Source organism: Phoxinus phoxinus (genome assembly GCF_949152265.1).
Source record: "Phoxinus phoxinus genome assembly, chromosome: 12".
In the NCBI taxonomy this organism is placed as follows: domain Eukaryota; kingdom Metazoa; phylum Chordata; class Actinopteri; order Cypriniformes; family Leuciscidae; genus Phoxinus; species Phoxinus phoxinus.
The window spans coordinates 5,189,029-5,209,744 of record NC_136887.1 but is presented as its reverse complement, the minus strand read 5'-3'; the positions used below and the strand labels follow the sequence as shown (position 1 = coordinate 5,209,744).

The following is a 20,716-nucleotide window of genomic DNA, read 5'->3' as shown; positions in this document are numbered from 1 at the left end:
ACATCTGCTCCATTATGTAATATATCAGACATCTGCTAAAAATATGAAGTTACAAAAGGATCCTGTAGGTACTTACTGTACTGTACGGGGACAAATGTAATTTATACTAAAATTATTTGGCCAGTTAAAGGGATAGTTCACCTAAAGATATCAAGTCTGTCATTATTTACTCACTCTAATGACTCTCTTTCTTAATTCTCTGCCGTGTAAAATATAAAATGGAAGACAATAGTCACTAAAATGCTTGTTCAACATTCTTCTGAAAATCTTTCCCAGACGGAAAATCATATTGGGTTGGAGGGTAATTTAGAGTAAATTATATATATTTTTTAAAATCACATTTAAAAGGCACGGACGTCAACCCATTAGATAAGAATGCTAGTATAATATGCAACCCGTTTGATGTTTTCTCTAATGCTATGACATTCATGCATTTCAAGTGCATTCTCTCTTGTGAAAATACCGCAAACTACAAAAGTGCTGGTTTCGACTGCAGTGCAGCTTCAACTTCCTCTTTCATCCGATGTGCGTATCTTCTTCTTATTTCCTTTTACTGAACGTTTCAGCAGGACCGTGACCTGAATCGAGAGCTGCAGTGGTACAGACACAACTAATGCATTTACAGCACACAGTCAAGCAAGAACATGTGTTAGGCTTTATATAGGGCTGGGCTAAAGATTCAGATTTAAATCGATCTTCAGTTTGAGGAACCGATATCAATCCTAAAAGTCCCGCTGTAGTCAATAATTGTATCCCTTAAAACTCATCTTTGATCACCAAAATGACATATTTAAAAGTTTTTTCCATACATTTTATTTTATTTTCGCCTTAAAATATCTTGAATATAGCTCAACACCCTTGCCTTATTTCTAGTTCTATGAATATGCAAATGAGCCCCGCCTCCACTCACTCACTCACTCACTCAGAGATCCACTGGTTGACGATCACACGTTGATCTGATTGGTTACAAGGTAGTGTGTGACGTCAGAAACACCAGCGATTTCAAACCGTGTTTTTGAGACTGTCTTTGGTTCACTGCAGAAAATACTCAGCAATGCTGTCCACTTATGAACTTACACATGGTTTGTCTTAAAGCAGATTAAAAACACCACATAGACACATAAACAACATTAAAAGCTGGATTTACACCACAGGGGGACTTTAAATCCCAAGAATCGATCTTTTTAGTCGCAATAAGCTTTGTGCTTTGTTACTTATGATATGAAACGAAGTTCTTTAATTTTATTTAACGTTTTGGTGCTACTTAATGTATCGTGACAGATCGCTGTAGCGCCTCAGATGAACCGGTCATCTCTTCCGCTTTACTGCTATTTACAGCTTGACATAAACATCAATGAACATCAGAAGAAATGTTGAAAAATACAGAACAACTTATTGAAATCCATCATGTCTCGTGTCATGCATCAATCTGTGTTCAAATTTTGCTAAATGTATGCACTATATTGCATTACTGTATTTTTACTTAACCTGCTCTTGTATGACAGCCACCAATTTAAATGTTTATATTAAAAATAATGAGTAGAAACATAATGAAGTCATTAAAAATGTATTATAACGTGGTTATTGCACTTTAAACATAAGTGATCTACCAGTTGGGGTTCCCTGTTTAGTTAACAGCATTAGTTGAGATTTATTTCCTTGAGGAAATGTGCCTGATATAATACTGTATATCCCAATTAATCATTATTGAATCAAAATCTAATTGAATCATGAAATTGGTGTCAATGCCCAGCCCTAGTTTATAGTTGTCCAGGTCATATGTCACTGTAAAAATACATTTTATTACGATAATGACTTGATTTTCATGACAATTAAACGCTTTATTTTGTCAGATATACCCAATTACCCTAAATAATTGTGATGTAGTTATTCCCTACATTACATACTTTTAGTTCCTGATGTAAGAAGAAGAAAAAATTACTGCAAAAACCTTTATTATTTAAAAATTCTTTACAAAAATGAACATTATACATTATGTTAAACATGGTAACACTGATATTTTTACAAAAAAAGTGAAAAATGTATCAAAAAGTCTTCATAACTTAAAAAGAAATAGTTATTTTCATATAAAAATATATAATTATTTATTCAAATAAAACATCTACTGAGAAACTTGGAAGTTTGTGACAAATGAGAAAGACACGGTGAGCTCGGTCTCCTTAGTGAATGTGGGAAAGAAGCCTTCATTCCCTCATGTGGAAGCCGAGATTCTCAGGTCCTCTCCGATCACGCGCGTCCCGTCAGCTCACATCTCTGTCAGACAGATGAGATTATGACAGCTCAGGTCAGGGGCGTGAGATATCATCTGAGGAGTTATGATTCATGACTGTCACTCCACTGATAGCAGAGCATGCTGGGAGTGAGCGGTGGCTAACCACTGGCCTTTGTTAGCAATTTAGTAATAACATTATCGCACTGATTTTACCTTTACTTGTCAAGAACGATGTTATAAGAGATTGGAGGTCTTTCACTGAGCACAGTGTGACAAACAAGATAATGGGTGTTGATGTGTAATCTCAATTGATTTCTGTTATATTATCTACTAATAGGTAACATATCCAGTTATATGGCAGAGGAAAGTAAGTGGCTTCAGGTACTGAGGTTTGTTATCGCACACTTGCGGTCGGCCCAACTTTCTATGCATAGAGAATATTTTTGGACTTGTAAAAAATGATATGATCAATAAGTTATGACAACGTGTTTTTACATTGTTTAACTTATTTCGATGAGTTAAAGCAATGTTAAACTTTTTTTATTAGCAAGATTTTTTTTAAGTCAGTTGAATGTAATTTAAGTTGAAATTACTTGAACATCCAAGTTGATTGTACTTTAAAAAAATAAGTAAAATGACATAATATGGGTGTTTTGATCTAGATTAATAAAATTCTACATTGTAATTCTGATCACGCCACATCATGCTTTCAAAAGATACATTCACGGGAAAAAAGGTCCAGCGAGGTTCTATATAGAACCCTGGCGTTCTTGACTCGATTCTAAAGAACCAAAAAAAAAGTTCTATTTAAGGAGAACATTTCTTAAAATGTACCTGGTATTTTTTTTTCTAGCGATAAACTGTTTACGAGCTTTTTAATTCAGAAAAAATAAATAGATATTAACACTAAATGGATTCAATACAACTAAATCCATAAAAAAATGGATTTAGACTGACTGAACCCTTTGAGGTTCTATATACAACCTTTTCTTCTACAGAGTGATTGAGTGGCATTTTCAATTTGAATATAACGTCTGCCTCAAATGTGATGAAGCACCACACTGTGTTTATACCTGCAAGCTCTCGGTCCAGGTTTTCAATGAAGCTCTGCAGGTCGCTGGTGTCCCCGAGCCTGGCTGTAAAGAGCGGAGAGAGAGAAGAAGACGTGAGCGCTGGAACGCTCCACACATTTCCTGTGGAACATTCCAGACAGAAAGAAATGCGACCCTCTGAATTACGTCAGGCAAGACAATCGACGGGTGAAATTCCCTATGCATGATAAAACGCCACGTGTTCAAATGGTTTTCATAAAGGCACAGGTTTCAATTTGACATTGGTGGGGACAAAAACAGTTATTTGATAAAAGCTCTTATTTCAGAGTTATTGCTAATTTGGTGATTTGCATTCAGTCTAACAGCAGAAAGTAAAGAAGGCACACCTGCATTTTAACAAGTTTAAAGAGAGGGCTTTCCTAGTGTTTACTAAACTGTCTCAGGTAATGTCATTGGTGTGACACATTTCAGGTGTGAAGAAAATTACAAGCAGAGCTATAGAAATGTATCTTTATATTTACAAGTAGGCAACTTTCTATGACATAAATATAGTTTTGACAGGGGGGATCAAGCCTCATTTAGGAGAGTCAAAGAGATTGTTAATCACAGTGAGGCTCAATAAAGGTTAGACACAGATGGACAACAATGGTTATATATTATGAATATATTATAATTATTTCATCAAAATTATAGCTGGATATTGGTATATCCAGCATCCCTAATACATACTATGCCCTTGTAATAAAAATAATTACACAACAATATTAGAATTACACTAGTAAAACGCATGCATATAGATCCTCTTAAACTGACTGATTGATTTTTTTGATGAATTGATGAATTTGATAGTTTTTTTTTACAGTCGCTAGGACACATTTCTCAATACTTAGGTCACTTTTTCAAAACTCTTCAATTCTCCTAACCAACTTTCAGCTCGGCACAGCAGTTCATTTCACATTCAAAATGCACTAAAACTGCCAAATCACTTCATACATGTCTCAAATCAACACATTCTTCCATTACACTAGCAAAGGTTGACAGCCGACACACACTTTATCACCCACAAAACAATGACCTAAAAAACACTAACAACAGGAGCTTTATACAATGTGTTCTTCTGTAAAACAAGGACACCTCTTTACAGTTTAGAGTTCACTGCAATATATGTGACTGGAATGAATCAGACATGATGCAGTATGCGTCAATATTATTTGGTTTAAGATATTATGTCTTTTTTTTTTTTTTGCACGGAGTAATTTCAAAATACAAGAATTTGTACACACACCATCCACCGATACAGACAATAGGAATCAGCTGTGGTTGGTCCAATTGTTTTTATATCATTTAATTTTTAGATTCTAAATATATTTCAATACAATATTACTGTAGAAATGTAGAATATTTCTGTCTTATTCAGTTTTGTATTTTGTTATTGTTTTGAACTTAAGTTTAACAGTTCTGAGGTCAGTGTGTAAGCGTGTGCAGATCGGCCTGTAGATACACAGAGTGTTGGCGGTTGTTGTGTTGAAGTGAGAAAATAAATCATGTAATTTGAAGGATGTCATCATTGAATGCATTCTGTGCCAAAGCAATGATAAATGATCCACAGTTTATCCCACATACACTTCTGTTGTGCTCACTGTGTAAAGAGTTTTGAAAAAGTGACCTAAGTATTGAGAAATGTGTCCTAGCGACTGCAAAAAACTGTAAACTTAAGATGTCTTTCCTGGTTCACCATCTTACTATCATATTCAATTCCAGCATTCATGCATTCTGTAGCCAGACCACAAGCAGAGCAATCCACAAACAAAGGCTGGAATAAGACGGGCAGAAGCAGACACAGGGGTTCGAGCCGTGGGAGGACACCCCATTAAGGCCCGTTCAGTAAATGTGATGCTGGGTGTCCGATGGGTGTTGTGATGTTAATACCTTTTGGTGCCGAGGTCATGCTTGCGATGTGGAGCTCCTCTTGACTGGCATTCAAACTGTTTGCCAGCGAAGCCTCACTGCCTGAAAACACACAGAAGGGTTAATGTGTGCCTCATACATCTCAATGCAAGGGTGGCTGAGCCACACAAGGGGGCAGATATCACAAGAATAAAGCTTTCTTACGATCAAAGGTTAACTAATGCATTTATTCTTTTACATTAGCATTGTGGGGATCAAAACCAAGAGAGATGTGAATCACATTAGCAGAGCTGTGTGTGTGTGTGAGTGTGTGTGTGCGTGCGTGCGTGCGTGCGTGCGTGCGTGCGTGCGAGCGTGCGTGCGTGCGTGTGTGCGTGTGTGTGTGTGTGTCGGGACTTTATAAGAGGTAAGACTGTCCACAGAGCTAAATCTAACAAAGACTATGTTTTTCAAAAGTTCAAGAAAGTTTTCTTTTATGGTTAAAGCTAGTCTGTATTAAATATATTTGAAGCTATTGAAGTCTATGGTTTGTCCTCATTTAGTGAGAATGTGGGTGTGTGTTTGATAAAAGCAGAGAATCATATAATCCGTTTAACTAAAAAAAGTTATCTTTAGATAAAGAGTTTTTACTGCAAATTATGAAAATAGTGACTGGTGATGGAGAAATACGAGGACAACATCTCATATATTTTAAGTAGTAGGCTACAAGAAAAGGCTCTGTATGTATGTCCACTAAGTATGCAGTGCAGTTTGAGAGGTAGTGTACTTACAGTAGTCTGAATCGTCTCCATCACTGACTCCTGTGTGTCTCTTCACTTCTCTCTGCACGTGTTCAGAGCTCAACTCCTTCACAACATCATTAAACTCCTGCAGTAAGTCTCCCAGCTCCAGATCCAGCTCTACAATTCACATCTCACATTAGAAATGCAGAGCCAAGTACTGAGAAATAATGTATGACTGATGTCTACGTGATGACTGTAAATACAGAAAACTAATAAACTCAAATAAATTAATTATCCTTGATATATATATATATATATATATATATATATATCACTTTTGGAATACAAGAAAAAGCTTAAGCTTACCAGAATTATTTGGAGTAGACATGATCTCTGAATAGTCCTGGAAACTGATGAATCTTCTCAGACGAATGCCATGGGTTCTCACCATAGACATGAGTGTTTATATAGCCTCCACCCAGCGCACAATGCGTCGACCAATCACAGCACGGCTCGGTCTCCGTGGTCACAGTAAATAAAGTTCCCCTGACTCCCACACACGTGACGTCACATGCGGAACGAGAGAAAGCGAGTTAGTTTCCGACCGCTCCTTTCACAGCATTATTCACTGGAAGAGAGACTCCCTTACTCCCTCACAAATCTTGTCCAATCCAATAAAATCAGACAGGCATACTTTAAGATTATACACCATGTCTAGACAACCAACTCACAAATTGTTTATTTGTTGATTTCTCTAACTTATGTGCATTTTGCTTATTTTATTCTACCATTGCAATCATCAGGTGAAATCTCTTCTTTGGGAGAACTTAAGTTAGCTTTCCTCTTTTATAAAATGTGATTTAAACTTTTCATTAAAATATAGCCTACATTTATGTTTTTCTGGGAGTGACAATGCTATTAAGATTGTTGTTTACTTCTTTATGTTGCATTGTAGCAACAACAAAAAATATATCCACAAAAAACAGATTTCTCAAGACTTTGCCTTTGGTGTCTTTATTGCTGAGATTTCCCTTATTGTAAAATATCTTAAACTTTTTGATAACAATAATAAGTTTCTTATGACTTATTTCTTACAGATTTTTATACAGTGCCATTGCAATTTGTCTGTATATTTTTTTCAACATATCCCTTTTCCTTGTTAATGTATTCAATGCAGTGCTGTTTCTTTTTTAGCAATTAAAAAAAAAAAAAAAAAAAAAAAAAAAAAATTCCGACCACTCTTACCCACTTTTAGGGCACAGTTGAACCTTATCATTTCCGAGATGCAAAGCCTCTTTAAGGGTTAATTACTTTCCTTTCCCTAAATAATTTGTTCTACTATAGCCTAATTAACTAGGTTTTTTATTTTATTTTTATGACTGGCTGTCAAGTAACCATAGTTGCAAAGTATTTGGCGGAAACTTAGGTTAGTGTGTTGAGGTGAGGAGTATTTTTTGTAATGTTATCATTCTTATTTTATGCATAGGCCTATTATAGCTTTTCTTTTTTCAGTAGTTCATCATACACCAAAAAGTGACGCTGGCTTACAGAATATTAATAGAATATAACGATGTGGTTAGAATATGAACATGAGAGTCAACAGATAAATGTGATATCACTGGTGTCCTCACGATGGCGTCAATGAGACATAATGACAACATAGAAATAATACAAAAAAACAGCAATAATACAAAAAATAACTGTGGATTTTGTTTTGAAATCCATAGTTACAATTCCAATTTTGGTTCAGGAAAGCAAAACTGAACATCAACAACTGAAATGAAAAGGTATAGCCTACTATAATCTCTCTTATTATAGTTTAGAGTGTATATGTTATTATAAAGCATTACAGAGAGCTTTAGTGTTGAATGGGGGAAAATGCTTAACCGCAACCCATCTATCATTAAAAGTCATTCAGGCAGAAAAACATCCCGTCAGACCAGTATTTTTCGCTTTCACCCAACGGCTTTATAATCGAAGGTTAATCTCGAGCTGCTCACCTGTAGCGCAGGTACGCGGCGCGCTCCCGACGCATTTCACGCGAGCTCTTCTCGTGCTCACAGAGCTCAACATGTTCCTGAAGAATGGACCGCTCAAAACCACCACATGATGAACTGGACTACTCTACAGGTCAGTGTCATATACAGGACTTTACTCGGTATTATTATTATTATTTTAGAAAGAAAATATTTCACTTATTTTGGCGTTGAACGCCAAGTCTGTCAGGCGTTACACGGAGGTAAAGTCCACAGAAGTCAGTCTGCATTCAGTGTGTCAGCTGGGGATTAACATGTGTCTAACTATTTCATTTGGTGGTTTCAAATAGACAGATAAATTAGACTACTGTATACAAAGAAATATAAAATAAACGCATAACAGTTTAAAGGGACAAAGTCTAATAACGTACTCAAAATGTGTTGCTGGCACGTTCCATGAATAGAGCACAAATAGTGTCACATAACTATTGTTTAGAGCAAAAAAAGCAAAAATACCCTTGTTTGTTTTATGTTATGTTTTATGCATTTGTTATATATCATGCAATTTTTAAGCTTATATTCAACCCTGTTAGTATTTATAATAATAAAAACCATCAAATAGCCTACATAAATCATTATTGGGAAAATATGCTTATCAAACATACACATCTGTTGCAGAACCTGTTAAGCCCCTTCTTGCTGTAAATCTGTCACCCTGCTATTTCCTTCAGAGCGTTTAACCTTTGGATTGTATTAATGTTTTACAGGATGTTTTCTACAATATTAAGAAAATTAACTATACATACAAGCAATATAGAAAAGGGCTGGGAAAAAATTACTAACACTTTATTTTAGTGTCTTTGCTACACACGTTAAATGTTACTAGAGTAATTACTATAAATTGTGCTTAACTACATGCAACTAACCTAAACCGCACCCTAATCTTAACCATAACCCTATAGTAAGTACATGTAGTTAATTATTATTGCTCAATACTTAAATGTATGATTACACTGTAACACGGACACCTTAAAATAAAGTGTAACCCTTTATTTAAAGGTGACATACTTACACTGTACTTACTCAAATAAGTACTGAGTAATAATAATTAACTACATGTACTATAGAGTTACAGTTAGCGTTGAGGTCTGGTTTACTTGCAATAATTACCGGTATGCATAATTTACTGATATAGTAAGTGCATGTTGTAACTTGTCACCATAAAATAAAGTCTTACCTATTTAAATTGTGGAAGAAGATGCATTGTGGGGGGATGCATTCATTTTTAAGAATTCAAGAACTATTTTGTAGTGTGTTTATGGAAAGTATGCAGGTATTTTCAAGCTTAGTTATTCTAAAGTAAACTCTCTGGCTGCTAGAACATGTACGTCTAAAATGCAGCCTTTGCAAAAACGCATTCAACAGGGGGAAGAAAAGACTGGCTTGGTGGTTAAGGATTACACAGTGTGGTTAAACTTTCATATGGAAAGAAGGGTGTTGCTTTCTTTCAAGTAGTAAGTTGCTTCTCTTGTTTTGCAGTGGGTGCTTCTCTTGGCATCTGCAGTGCGAATCCAAAGCATTGCAAAACTGTGTTTTACCGTCCTGGAGGAGCAAGAAGCGGGCGTTAAGATCGGAAGCCTAAGCAGAAACTACTCGGCTCCATACCAGCTCCACGACGAGACGCACATCAGGGTGGACGAAAGCACAGGCGATCTGTTCACTAAAGAGCGCATCGACCGAGAGACCTTGTGTCCGACACATCAGGACGGGGACTGCACTTTTCCGAACACTGCACTCGTGGGTCTTAATTTCGATTTGGTGCCGATAATAATTGTTGTGGATGATGTTAACGACAACGCTCCTATTTTCGAGAGGAACGAGATTCATATACGCATACCTGAAGATGCATCAAATGGGACGGGTTTTCCACTGGATGACCAGGCACAGGATAAGGACACTGGCAATAATGGCTTAATACATTACCATTTAATAGGCTCTGATGGCTTTTTTGGCATCCGACAAGACGGGTATGAACTTGAGCTGGTGGTACAAAGGGAACTGGACCGGGAAACTCAGGAAAACCACTTCTTGGTTCTTGTAGCAGTAGATGGAGGTTCAGTGCCACTCAGCGCTACAGCTAATCTCATTTTAACTGTAAGCGATGTTGATGACAATTGCCCAGAGTTTGACGCCGATAGCCCCATCACAGCCATTGTGGCAGGATTAGGAATCAAGGGCGCTGCGGTGGCACAGCTTAAAGCCACAGACAAAGACCTGGGCCAAAATGCCCAGATCACTTTCTCCTTCAGCCGTCAGATCTCAGACAGGGCCAAAACGCTCTTTCACGTGGACGGACACACAGGTCTGATCAGCCTAGCTGTTGACGTGCAGGTTGACAGTTCTGAGAAGCACATGTTGAAAGTCCTTGCGAACAGCCCACTTTGCCCCCCTGCTCAAACTCAGGTAACCGTAGACATTAAGCCGCTGGCGAGTCCAGAGCCGACCATAAAGATCAGGTTTGTCGCAGAGCATAAAAACCAAGTGATCGTGTTACAAGAGAACGAGCCCCCCACCGTCTTGGCCCTCTTGGAGATACAAGACACCTCTAGTGATAAAGGTACTCTGTCCTTAGAAGCAGACAGCATGCCATTTTCTTTGAAACCGCAAAAAGGCAGCTATCTGCTTTCATCTTCAAAACCTCTAGATTTTGAGATGTGCAGGGAGTATGATGTTACAGTAGTTATTTCTGATCCTCACGGCACACGACTGCATGGAAGGAAAGTCATAAAAGTGGTGGTTGAGGATGTGAATGATAATGCCCCGAAGTTTAATCAAACACGATATGAAAAGGACATCAAGGAGAACAACAGGCCTGGAATGTCTCTGCTAGAAATGCAGGCGACCGACGCAGACGCAGATCTGTTTGGCAAAGTAAAGTACAGGCTTACTGACGGGGGGCCTTTCAGTATTCATGAAGAGACCGGCGTGATTTCGGTAGCGGAGTCGTTGGATAGAGAACAGCAGGAGACGTACGTCCTGACTGTTCTGGCCCGGGACGGCGGCGATCCTTCACAGAAGGGCTTTGCTGTTGTGATCGTGAGAGTACTGGATCTGAATGACAATCCACCGGCCTTTTCAACGCCGCATTTCTATTTCTTTGTGTCTGAGAGCCTTCCACGACTCTCCCAAGTTGGGAAAATCCCAGTAAGTGATGTCGATGATGGAGACAACGGAAGAATAATGGATGTGCGTATTTTAAATGAAAAGGTCCCTTTTGCTATGGATCTGGCGCAAGGATCGCTCCGCAGCACCGGTGAGGTCGATCGTGAGATGCAGGATCGCTATGAGCTTCTGGTTGTAGCCGTCGACGGCGGCAGACCGGCTCTTTCCACTACAGTGAAAATTACAGTTTTTGTCGAGGATGTCAATGATAATAAACCCCAGGTCCTTCTTCCTAGCAGCAACCTCTCCTGTCTGACCATATCTCCAGCTACCCAGGCAGGGAGCATGATAACAAAGATCTACGCTATTGATGAGGACTCAGGAATGAATTCGGACATCACTTACCAAATTGTTGCGAGTGAACCGGCTCTCCAAAGCCCTTTCCAGATTGACCAGCACTCTGGAAACATCTCGCTGGTCCAGCGCCTGAGCGGCGAGGACTATGGCATGCACCACCTCTTCGTAGTCGTCCGCGATGGAGGAAAGCCAGACCCGCTGCAGACCACCGTGTGGGTCAACCTGCTGGTCAACGAGACTCTGGAGAAATGTCAGGTGAGCGCCGTGCCAGAGTACCTGCCGGCGACGCTGCCGCCTCCGAAGACGCTGCCTGTCAAAGACTGCAGAGGCGAATCAAACGCCTGGCTCGTTCTTCTCTGCGGCCTTGGCCTGATGATCATCTCGGGCGGTGTTCTTCTGGTGCTTGCGGTGGTGTTTATTAAGCACAAACACACTAAAAGGAAAGTGAAGAAAAGGAATACATGGGAATCTGGAAATCTCTGTGAACTGAACCCTTTAAACTAAAGCGAGATATACCAGTTACATGAGTATGTATAAAAATATCAGAAAAGTTTGGATGGAGGGAGGGAGGCTTTTTGATAACCTGCAAATAGTATTCACGACTTGTACTTTTGGTTAGTATTGTATAGTAAGCTTGTTTCCGCCAAAGAATAAAATATAAAAAAGGTAATTGCATGTTTTTATCTCACAATTCAGATTTTTTTTCCTCAAAATTTCACGAAAGACTCGCAATTGCCTGTTGTAAAATCTGAATTGTGTGATATAAAGTTAAAAATGTAAGAAAAATGTTGTGAGAAAAAAGGCCAGAATTGCAAAATAACTTTATAACTCTCAAATGCGAGTTTATATCACGTAATCCTGAGGAAAAAATGTCAGAATTGTGAGATAAAAAGTCACAATTACCTTTTCTTTTTTTTTTCTGTGGCGGCACAAGCTTCCATAGTATTGTAATAGAAACAAATACTAAAATATAAATATATGGCCATTCCTATCAGAGCGTGCTACACAACTCCTGGTACAGGCGCTTGTTCTATCCAGACTGGACTATTGTAATGCTCTCCTGGCCGGTCTCCCAGCTTGCTCTGTCAAACCTCTGCACCTGATCCAGATGCTGCAGCTAGAGTGGTCTTCAACGAGCCGAAGAGAGCACATGTCACTCCTCTCCTCACTAAACTCAAGTCACTGACGTTTGCCTACAGAACAACCACTGGCACTGCTCCCCTGTACCTGAACTCATTACTTCAGACTTATGTGCCATCCAGAAACTTGCGCTCTGCAAGTGAGCGGCGTCTGGTGGTGCCATCTCAAAGAGGCACGAAATCTCTCTCTCGGACCTTCACCATGACTGTTCCCTGCTGGTGGGTGATCTGCCTAACTCAGCCAGAGCTGCTGAGTCCGTAGCCATTTTTAAGAAATTGCTGAAGACGTATCTTTTTCGGCAGCACTTGATCCAGTAATACTAACACTTTCTCCTCTATTCTATCTTAAAACATTTTTTTTACTGCGTTAGATTGAACTATGAAGAGTCATAGCACTTACATACTGTTGTCCTACTGCTGGTTTAATTGCTTCTATTGTTCTCATTTGTAAGTCGCTTTGAATAAGCGTCTGCTAAATAAATGTAAATGTATCCGTATTACTTTGGCATAATTTTAGACTCCAGCTTCTTTTTACTATGATAAGGTGTTTATTTTAAATAAAATAAACTCTTAACATCATTAAAGCATAATATGAAGATTAAGGACTGTGTCAATTCTCTGTCAGCAATGGCGTGGCAGTGATTGAGGAGAAATGAGAATACTTACAGACAAGGGCGGATCTAGGGGGTGGCCAGGGGTGGCCGTGGCCACCCTTTGCCTAAGCTTGGCCACCCCTCTCACAACTGCTGTTTCTGTGTCTTTTTTTATTGTCAAGAATTCCGTTTTTTAAACGCAGAACCGTCTCTCTAAGACTGACCCTGTTTATTTTCTTAACAGCTCCTCCTGTGACTAGTTCATGTTCACCAAAAGGCAAATAACATTTTAGGCATTGATCTAGTCATCACAGCGTTCTCAAATATTGGCAGTATTTAATTAAATCCATAATTCTGATTGATGTTAATGAAATAAACAAGGAAGGCTGAATAAAGAAGCATTACCATTGGGATACACTGAGATGTTCTTGAGTGAGCTTGACCTTCATCCTTGATGGCCTTCATCTTTACACATTATAAAACAGAAACTTCTTCAACCAATTCCTGATGGATAAAATTAAGTTTTTATAACCAACACCGAATATTTGCATGTTTGTGTGCCCGGTAACCGATATAAAGAATCGATGTTTATCCGGTTAATTTGTCACTTTTTTCAATACTGTAATTTCTGTAATTTCACTCCCTCCTTGCATAGAAACCACACACTTTAATAGTGTGAAAGAGTGCCAAAAATAACGAGCACTGTAACTAAAGTGTCTTTTTAAAAGAAAAGCTTTGATCAGGTAAACAAAAGTGGTAACAAATAAAGCATTCAGTTCAATTCAATTCACAGTTATTTGTATAGCGCTTTTCACAATACACATTTCAAAGCAGCTTTACAGAAAGTGCATGAGTCCACATTACAGTTTACAGTGATCTGTTATCTGAGGAAACTAAGTTATGTATTTCAGAAATGTACATAGAAAATCACAGTTAGCGAAAAAGGTATTAATTTAAACAATGTAATAATTTAATGCAGAAACAATGAGCTCATTAATGAATACTTCAATGCACAGTAAAGCATAAAGCAAAACATTTTTAAAGAAAGCAAAAAACTTTCTAATCCGCCTGAATAAATAAAACATTGCATACAGTCGAGTCCTGCCACTTTTTCTGTGAATATTAATGTTTCACTTAGAAATATGCCACATTAAGGAAGCAAAATGGGTTTTGTGTTGATTGTAAGTCCAAATTCTAATTCCAAGAGATCAACATTTTAAAAATCTGTAAGCAATGTTATGCACAATCAACAAATGGTTTCCATTGTGACTGACAGCACATGGAGTTTAAAACACTGTTCGATAGCAAATGCTGTGGAGAAACCTCCTGAGAAAGTGTATGAAAATCTCAAGCCAATAGTGCCTTCCTCGGCCCATTCAGGAGACTCAGAGACTCAATACACACACATGGAACGAGGAAACTGTCGATTATTCTCTTTTGAATGCTGCTGATTTGGACAAGATTATGCATGAAAGAAGTTGTAATAACTTTGATTTTGACTTATGTTTCTTTATACAAGTAAAAATAAAAGAAGTGTCCAATAAAAGAAGTTCTTGAAAGAAAACAAAACAGACACCATACTCATACAGTTCCCAAGAAGACATGAAAGGGTTTTTATCAATGACACAAAACCAAAAGCAAGTTTCGGCAGGTCTGCTGAGCGCAGGTGGAATGAGAAGCACTTCCCGAAAGAAGATATGAGTAAGAAAACACCGTCAGTAACTGTCATGTTTCCACATACGGGATAGAAAGATACTTCGTATGATTCTCAAATTGCATCCATATCCGTTGCTGCTCCTCTTCTTTATAATCCTCAAGCCTGTTTTTGATCATTCCTCTTTTTACGGCCACTGGAAGATAAATACTGTCAAAAAGCTGAATAGTGTGTTAAATACTTTTAACTGTTCGTACACATTTGATACCCATAGTTCAAATGAGCCCATGAGACGACCGTTATATTTGCCAAAAGCATACAAGCGTAGTCAATAGAAAGATTTACTGTGGTGTTGGTACAGGTCTACTGGTATCTGATGGTAATACCATAGTACTGAATACAATTTAGCCTACTATTTATATGATATATTTCATGTGTTTTCTTCAGTATATTTCAAAAACACTATGACTGCCATAGTGAAAGAACAGCACCATGTTTGGTACTTATTAACTCACATTCCCACGAGTTAATATGTTTTGGGCTCAACATGCTATGATATTCTGTTGTGGCCACGACAGAAATAAATGAACAGGAATGTAACGCATAAGAATGAATTTCACTTTCACTGAATGATGTTTTCGTTTGTGTCACTGGCATTTGTTATATATTCTAATTATATAGATAAAATAAACAAATTAAGTGCTTGTAATTGGATTGACTCATTTTAAAATATACATAATCAGACTACAGTTACTTTATCATTGAGTTCATGTTATTTTCACAATGGCAGTAAATTATTCATAATTCAAAGACTGCACACACAGAACAGCCACTAGAGTGGTTGTGACTGGTCACTATGGAAAATCCAGTGTTATAAATGCAATACAATACTCATGTGAACTGTAAGATGGTAAATACAGTCAGGAATGCTGCTATACACCGGCTCGAGCGGAAACAGCTCGGGTGAATATACATACATATATGCATCTACAGTCAAACCAAAAATTATTCAGACACCAGATATTATTTGTTATATATTTTTTTTACTAGTGAGTGCAGGACACTATAGTTAATTTATGTAAGTGAGGATAGCAAGGGGTCTGAATATTTTTTATTTTGACTGTATTCGTGTATATATATGCGTGCGTGTCAAGCCATTTTGACTTTTAATTTCCAGGACATAAATTCTTGATATCAACAATTCAATTTTAACTAGTTAAAATGCTAATTCTTGATATCAGGAATTACATTTCCAGTAAAAACTATAATTCTTGATTATTTCTTTATTCTTGCATATGTGTGTGTGCGCGCGCATGTGCTTGTATTTATGCACGTGTGTATATATGTATATATATACACACAATCTGGATGTGTTGCTGTCCTTTTATGAGAATGGCCTGCTTGTGGTCCTTGGCAAACACTACAACATTCACCAAAATAAACCTCAAGTATCAGTGGTCATGTGATAATAGTGTAGCACACATTATTGCATAAGGCATATTGTTTCAGGAAGACATTCTCTTAAATAGTAGGCCTAAGCAATTACAGCATTATTGCCAGTAACCAATTCTAAACATATGCAATGTTTCTATGTATCAGTTTAGAAATTGTGCATATTGGTCGAAAAAAATAACATTTCTTTCTTTCTTTTAACATCTTAAAGATGACAGACTCAGAGTGAGAGAGGAGGTATCAACAGCACTTTATTTGCAGGTTAATATCAAACAGTTAAGGGAGGACAGTTGAGGTAAACGTTGAGAAACCAGACACAATGGAGTAACAGGAGACAGGCGAACTGCAGACTTGAATTGATGAGTACACACACACACACACACACACACACACACACACACACACACACACACACACACACACACACACACACACACACACACACACACACACTTCACTGAAAACCCTAATAAGTTGATTGAACTCAATTGATTTGAGTAAACTCGTTCCCTCAATTTAATTGAGTAATGAGTTCTCCAAAAACGTGCATATTTAAGTTTACTTAACTTGGTGCTTATGTAGACTTGACTTAAATTGTTTAGTTCACCAAACTAGACGATTATTTAATGTACTTACACAATAAAGTTCACTTAACTTATTGTTAATTTCCACTCTTAACCCGAATTAGTTGACTTTACTCGCAAATCGCGTGGAAACCCGTTGCCCTATACCACTTTAGTTTTTACACAAGCTGAAACTAAACATGTTGAGTTGTATTAACATGGAACCCTAACTTTTTACACAAGCTGAAACTAAACTTTTCATTTGAGTGTCACCATTGTTGAGATTCATATGCTGATTGTTGATGTCTATGTGTGACAAAATAACATGGCATTTAAAAAAATAATCTACATAATGTTATTTACAACTGTTCAAATTATAACAATTCTGTTGGATTTCCTGGTGAAAAAAATCATATCATATCAATCATATGGAAAGCTCCAGACAATAATAGATTAAACTCTAGATGAAATGAGGTGCTACTGACTTATAATCTTTATTGATGACAACATCAATACGCAGTCATAGTCACTGGATCACTTACTCTTGACTTTTTTGCTATAACAATTGTGCCTTTTAAACACACAGGTCAAGCAGCCAGAGAAAAACTAAAGCCGCGTTTCCACCGCGGGAACTTTCCCCAGGAACTTTGGGGTGGTACTCTGTGTGTTTACACCGCAGGAACCAGGGTCTAAATGAAGTTCCGGGTAAATATTTCCCCCTCCGAACGTCCCTGCTCGCGAGGTAGTACTTTTTCAAAGTTCAGGAACTTTCGGGGGCGGGACTTGTGCGCTGAACATGCTGATTGGTTGTGTTCACGCCGCATTTTGACTGGAGGACTCCACGCAGCATTCTATTTTAACCGGCATTTTTAAAAATCTATTGCGTTGGCTTTTAGCATTGGCTTCATGCATTAAGAGTTGTCTGTCTGCAAATATGGAATTTAATAAAAAAAAAACAAAAAAAAAAACAGGCTTTATTAAGCGTATTTGTGTAACAGGAAATTTTCTGCACGTTCGTCCCAGCCATCTCACGGTCAATGTCCGCAATACATCACGAACACAACTACAGCACAGTTTGAATCTCCTCCATACTTATTATAAATGTGGCGCTCAAAACTGATTACTGTGCGCAGAGAGCAACCGGTATGGGGCAAAAAAAGTTCCTGGGAAAAAAGTTCCTGGGACAAATTGTTCCGGGTAATTTCGGTGGAAACGCGGCTTAATGTTCAAATGTCAAGGGCCCAACTAAAGCCAACACTTGTCACCATTATGGTGACTACAAATTAAACAATAATTCATCAACATCAAAACCTCTGTTAATTCTCAATACCGTCTGCTGCCAAGGCCTGTGCTCGTACCGCCTTGGACGCACGTTAGACACGGGTTTTTTCATGTGACCAGGCAGGTTTTAGCCCCCGCCCCTTCCTTATGAAACTAAACATACTAAGTTCCCTTTCGTTGTCACTTCGAGTTACGTCGAATGACGACGAATGGGGTTCGCTTAGAAGCCTATCCTCTTCGAACAGTAATAAAACGAGCCAATGGCAAGCAAATGCCATGGGTCTGCTGAATTTGCATAGCATAACTCCGCCCCACCTTGTGGGTATAAAGGAAGTGAGCTGGCAACATGCAGATATGTTTTCGTGTGTTTTCGATTCTTCACTCCACAAGCCATTCTGAGATCATCTCTCTTCACTCTTCAAGACGAGCTACTCTTCAGAAGTGTTGGTGTGACGGCGAATTCCAGCGAGCTTCATATTGCCTGCCGATCTGCGCAGTGGTCTGCCAGTCGTGTGTCTCTCCCTGGGCGCTTCAACACTGCTGTTTGAGTTTTATCTCTCTAAAAGAGCTGCACGCGGCGCGTCTTTTTAAAGACGGTTCGCCCGTGTGTTTCTGGGTGCGATACACAGATTAAATCAGCTGATGGGCACGGACGCTGTCTGATGTGTTTGGGCAAACGCACAGACAGCGTTCGTGGATGTGTCATGTTCTCATTGCGGGGACATGACCATCACAATGTAACGATCGAGACTCGATGACCTCCTCGAGAGAGAGAGTCCCCTCATCCACACCCCGATCTATTCTCTCCGCAAGAGGGAATACTTCGGCTGGTGGCCAGGGTGATCAGAGGCTGCTGTGTGGAACCAACCCGACGATCTATCCTCGGTCCACACACTCCTCTTCACATTGCAACCCGTGTGGTATCCGGATGAGATCGCTGACCAGTCCCGGCCAGAGGTCGCGGGCTGGTCCAGCATTTCATTCGATGCCCCGGCAGATGAAATCTTGTCTATCGCCGCATCACAAGGTGGGCGTGAGTACGCTGGAGAAGACTCGGCTGTGCTGCCTCCTCCGGGTGTGCCAGCATTGCCCGAGTCTGAACCAGAACTCTGCCATGCTTCCCCGGGCAGTCGCGAGCATTTGGGCTTGTGTGGAACCCTCCGCCATGTCCCAAGCGCTTAAGGCTGATGATCGGTTTTTGGGGACGCACCAGCACACGTCGGCCCGCCCCCAATTCCTTTCTTCCTGGACGTGCATGAAGAGGTCATGAGATTACTCAGCGGCCTCTTCCGCCTTCTCTGCCCTCGATGAGGTCGCGGCCAGTGGGTACACTGGGGTTCCCCCTATGGAAATTTCCCCCTTAGAGAAAATTGTGCATGCTTTCATCACCAGCAGGGTGGATTATTGTAATGGACTCCTCACTGGCCTTCCCAAAAAGACCATAAGACAGTTGCAGCTCGTACAGAACGCTGCCGCCAGGATCCTGAGCAGAACCAGAAAATATGAACATATCACACCAGTCCTCAGGTCTTTACACTGGCTCCCAGTCACATTTAGGATTGATTTTAAAGTATTATTACTGGTATATAAATCATTTAATGGCCTAGGACCTCAATACATTGCAGATATGCTCACTGAATATAAACCCAACAGATCACTGAGATCATTAGGATCACATCAACTAGAAATACCAAGGGTTCACTCAAAGCAAGGAGAGTCCGCTTTTAGCTATTATGCCAGCCGCAGCTGGAACCAGCTTCCAGAAGAGATCAGGTGTGCTCCTACAGTAGCCACATTCAAATCCAGACTCAAAACACTTCTGTTTAACATTGCATTTACTGAATGAGCACTGTGCCACTGTTCGTCCGACTGTTTGCACTGTATTTTATTTTATTTTTATTTTTTTACTCTAAACTGTTTTAATTATTCTTATTTCTTTTGATTATTTTAATTTCTTCTATGTAAAGCACTTTGAATTACCATTGTGTATGAAATGTGCTATATAAATAAACTTGCCTTGCCTTGCCTTGCCTTGGAGTGTTCTGTGGCAACACTGGCGTGGCGGCCCTAAGCACGCACCCACCCCAAAGCATGTAGGTTTTTGTCTACTCCGGTGGCAGAGATCTATAGAGCTGCGGGGCTGGCTGCCACCTCACTGCATGCTATGCCCATCCTTCAGGTCTACCAGGCCAGGGGTGCTCATTGCTAATGCACGAGGGTAGGGCTGGTCCAGGGCTCTTGCAAGAGCTGCGTGCCGCCACCGACCTCGCTCTACGGGCGATGAAGGTGACCACACGCTCCCTGGGTCAGGTGATGTCCACATATGTGGTCCAGAGACAAAAACTTGCTTAGTCTGGTTGATATGGGCGAGGCTGAGTGAACCCGCTTCCTCAACTCCCCATATCCCAGACTGGCCTCCTCGGCGGCGCAGTCGAGGACTCTGCCCAGAGTTCTCGGCTGCCCAGAGCAGACTGAGGCTCTGATCCCGCGGCCAGCTGCTCAGCCGCCGGCTCAGCTGCCTCATTCCGCTTGCCGCCGAGGGCGCCCTCCTGCGACACTCCCTGCCGGCCCTAGCAGCACCCTTCACCCAGGTCGTGCCGTGGAGGTAGTCGCAGGAAGGCGCC

General features: G+C 39.7%; 2 protein-coding genes across 2 annotated transcripts; one reads left to right on the top strand and one right to left on the bottom strand.

Moving 5' to 3' along the window:
- Positions 1-1,825: 1,825 nt before the first annotated feature.
- Positions 1,826-6,387, bottom strand: LOC307007725 (uncharacterized protein). The gene is made up of 5 exons (XM_079630019.1): positions 6,282-6,387; positions 5,964-6,092; positions 5,215-5,295; positions 3,307-3,369; positions 1,826-2,274 (listed from the first exon to the last, which is right to left on the bottom strand). The coding sequence occupies exons 1-5, from the start codon at positions 6,370-6,372 to the stop codon at positions 2,267-2,269; spliced, it is 372 nt and encodes a 123-aa protein (XP_079486145.1). The 5' UTR covers positions 6,373-6,387; the 3' UTR covers positions 1,826-2,266.
- Positions 6,388-7,164: 777 nt separating this feature from the next.
- On the top strand, positions 7,165-13,885 carry pcdh20l (protocadherin 20-like). Its single transcript, XM_079630018.1, has 2 exons — positions 7,165-8,045; positions 9,431-13,885. The coding sequence occupies exons 1-2, from the start codon at positions 8,022-8,024 to the stop codon at positions 11,912-11,914; spliced, it is 2,508 nt and encodes an 835-aa protein (XP_079486144.1). The 5' UTR covers positions 7,165-8,021; the 3' UTR covers positions 11,915-13,885.
- The last annotated feature ends 6,831 nt before the right edge of the window (positions 13,886-20,716 follow it).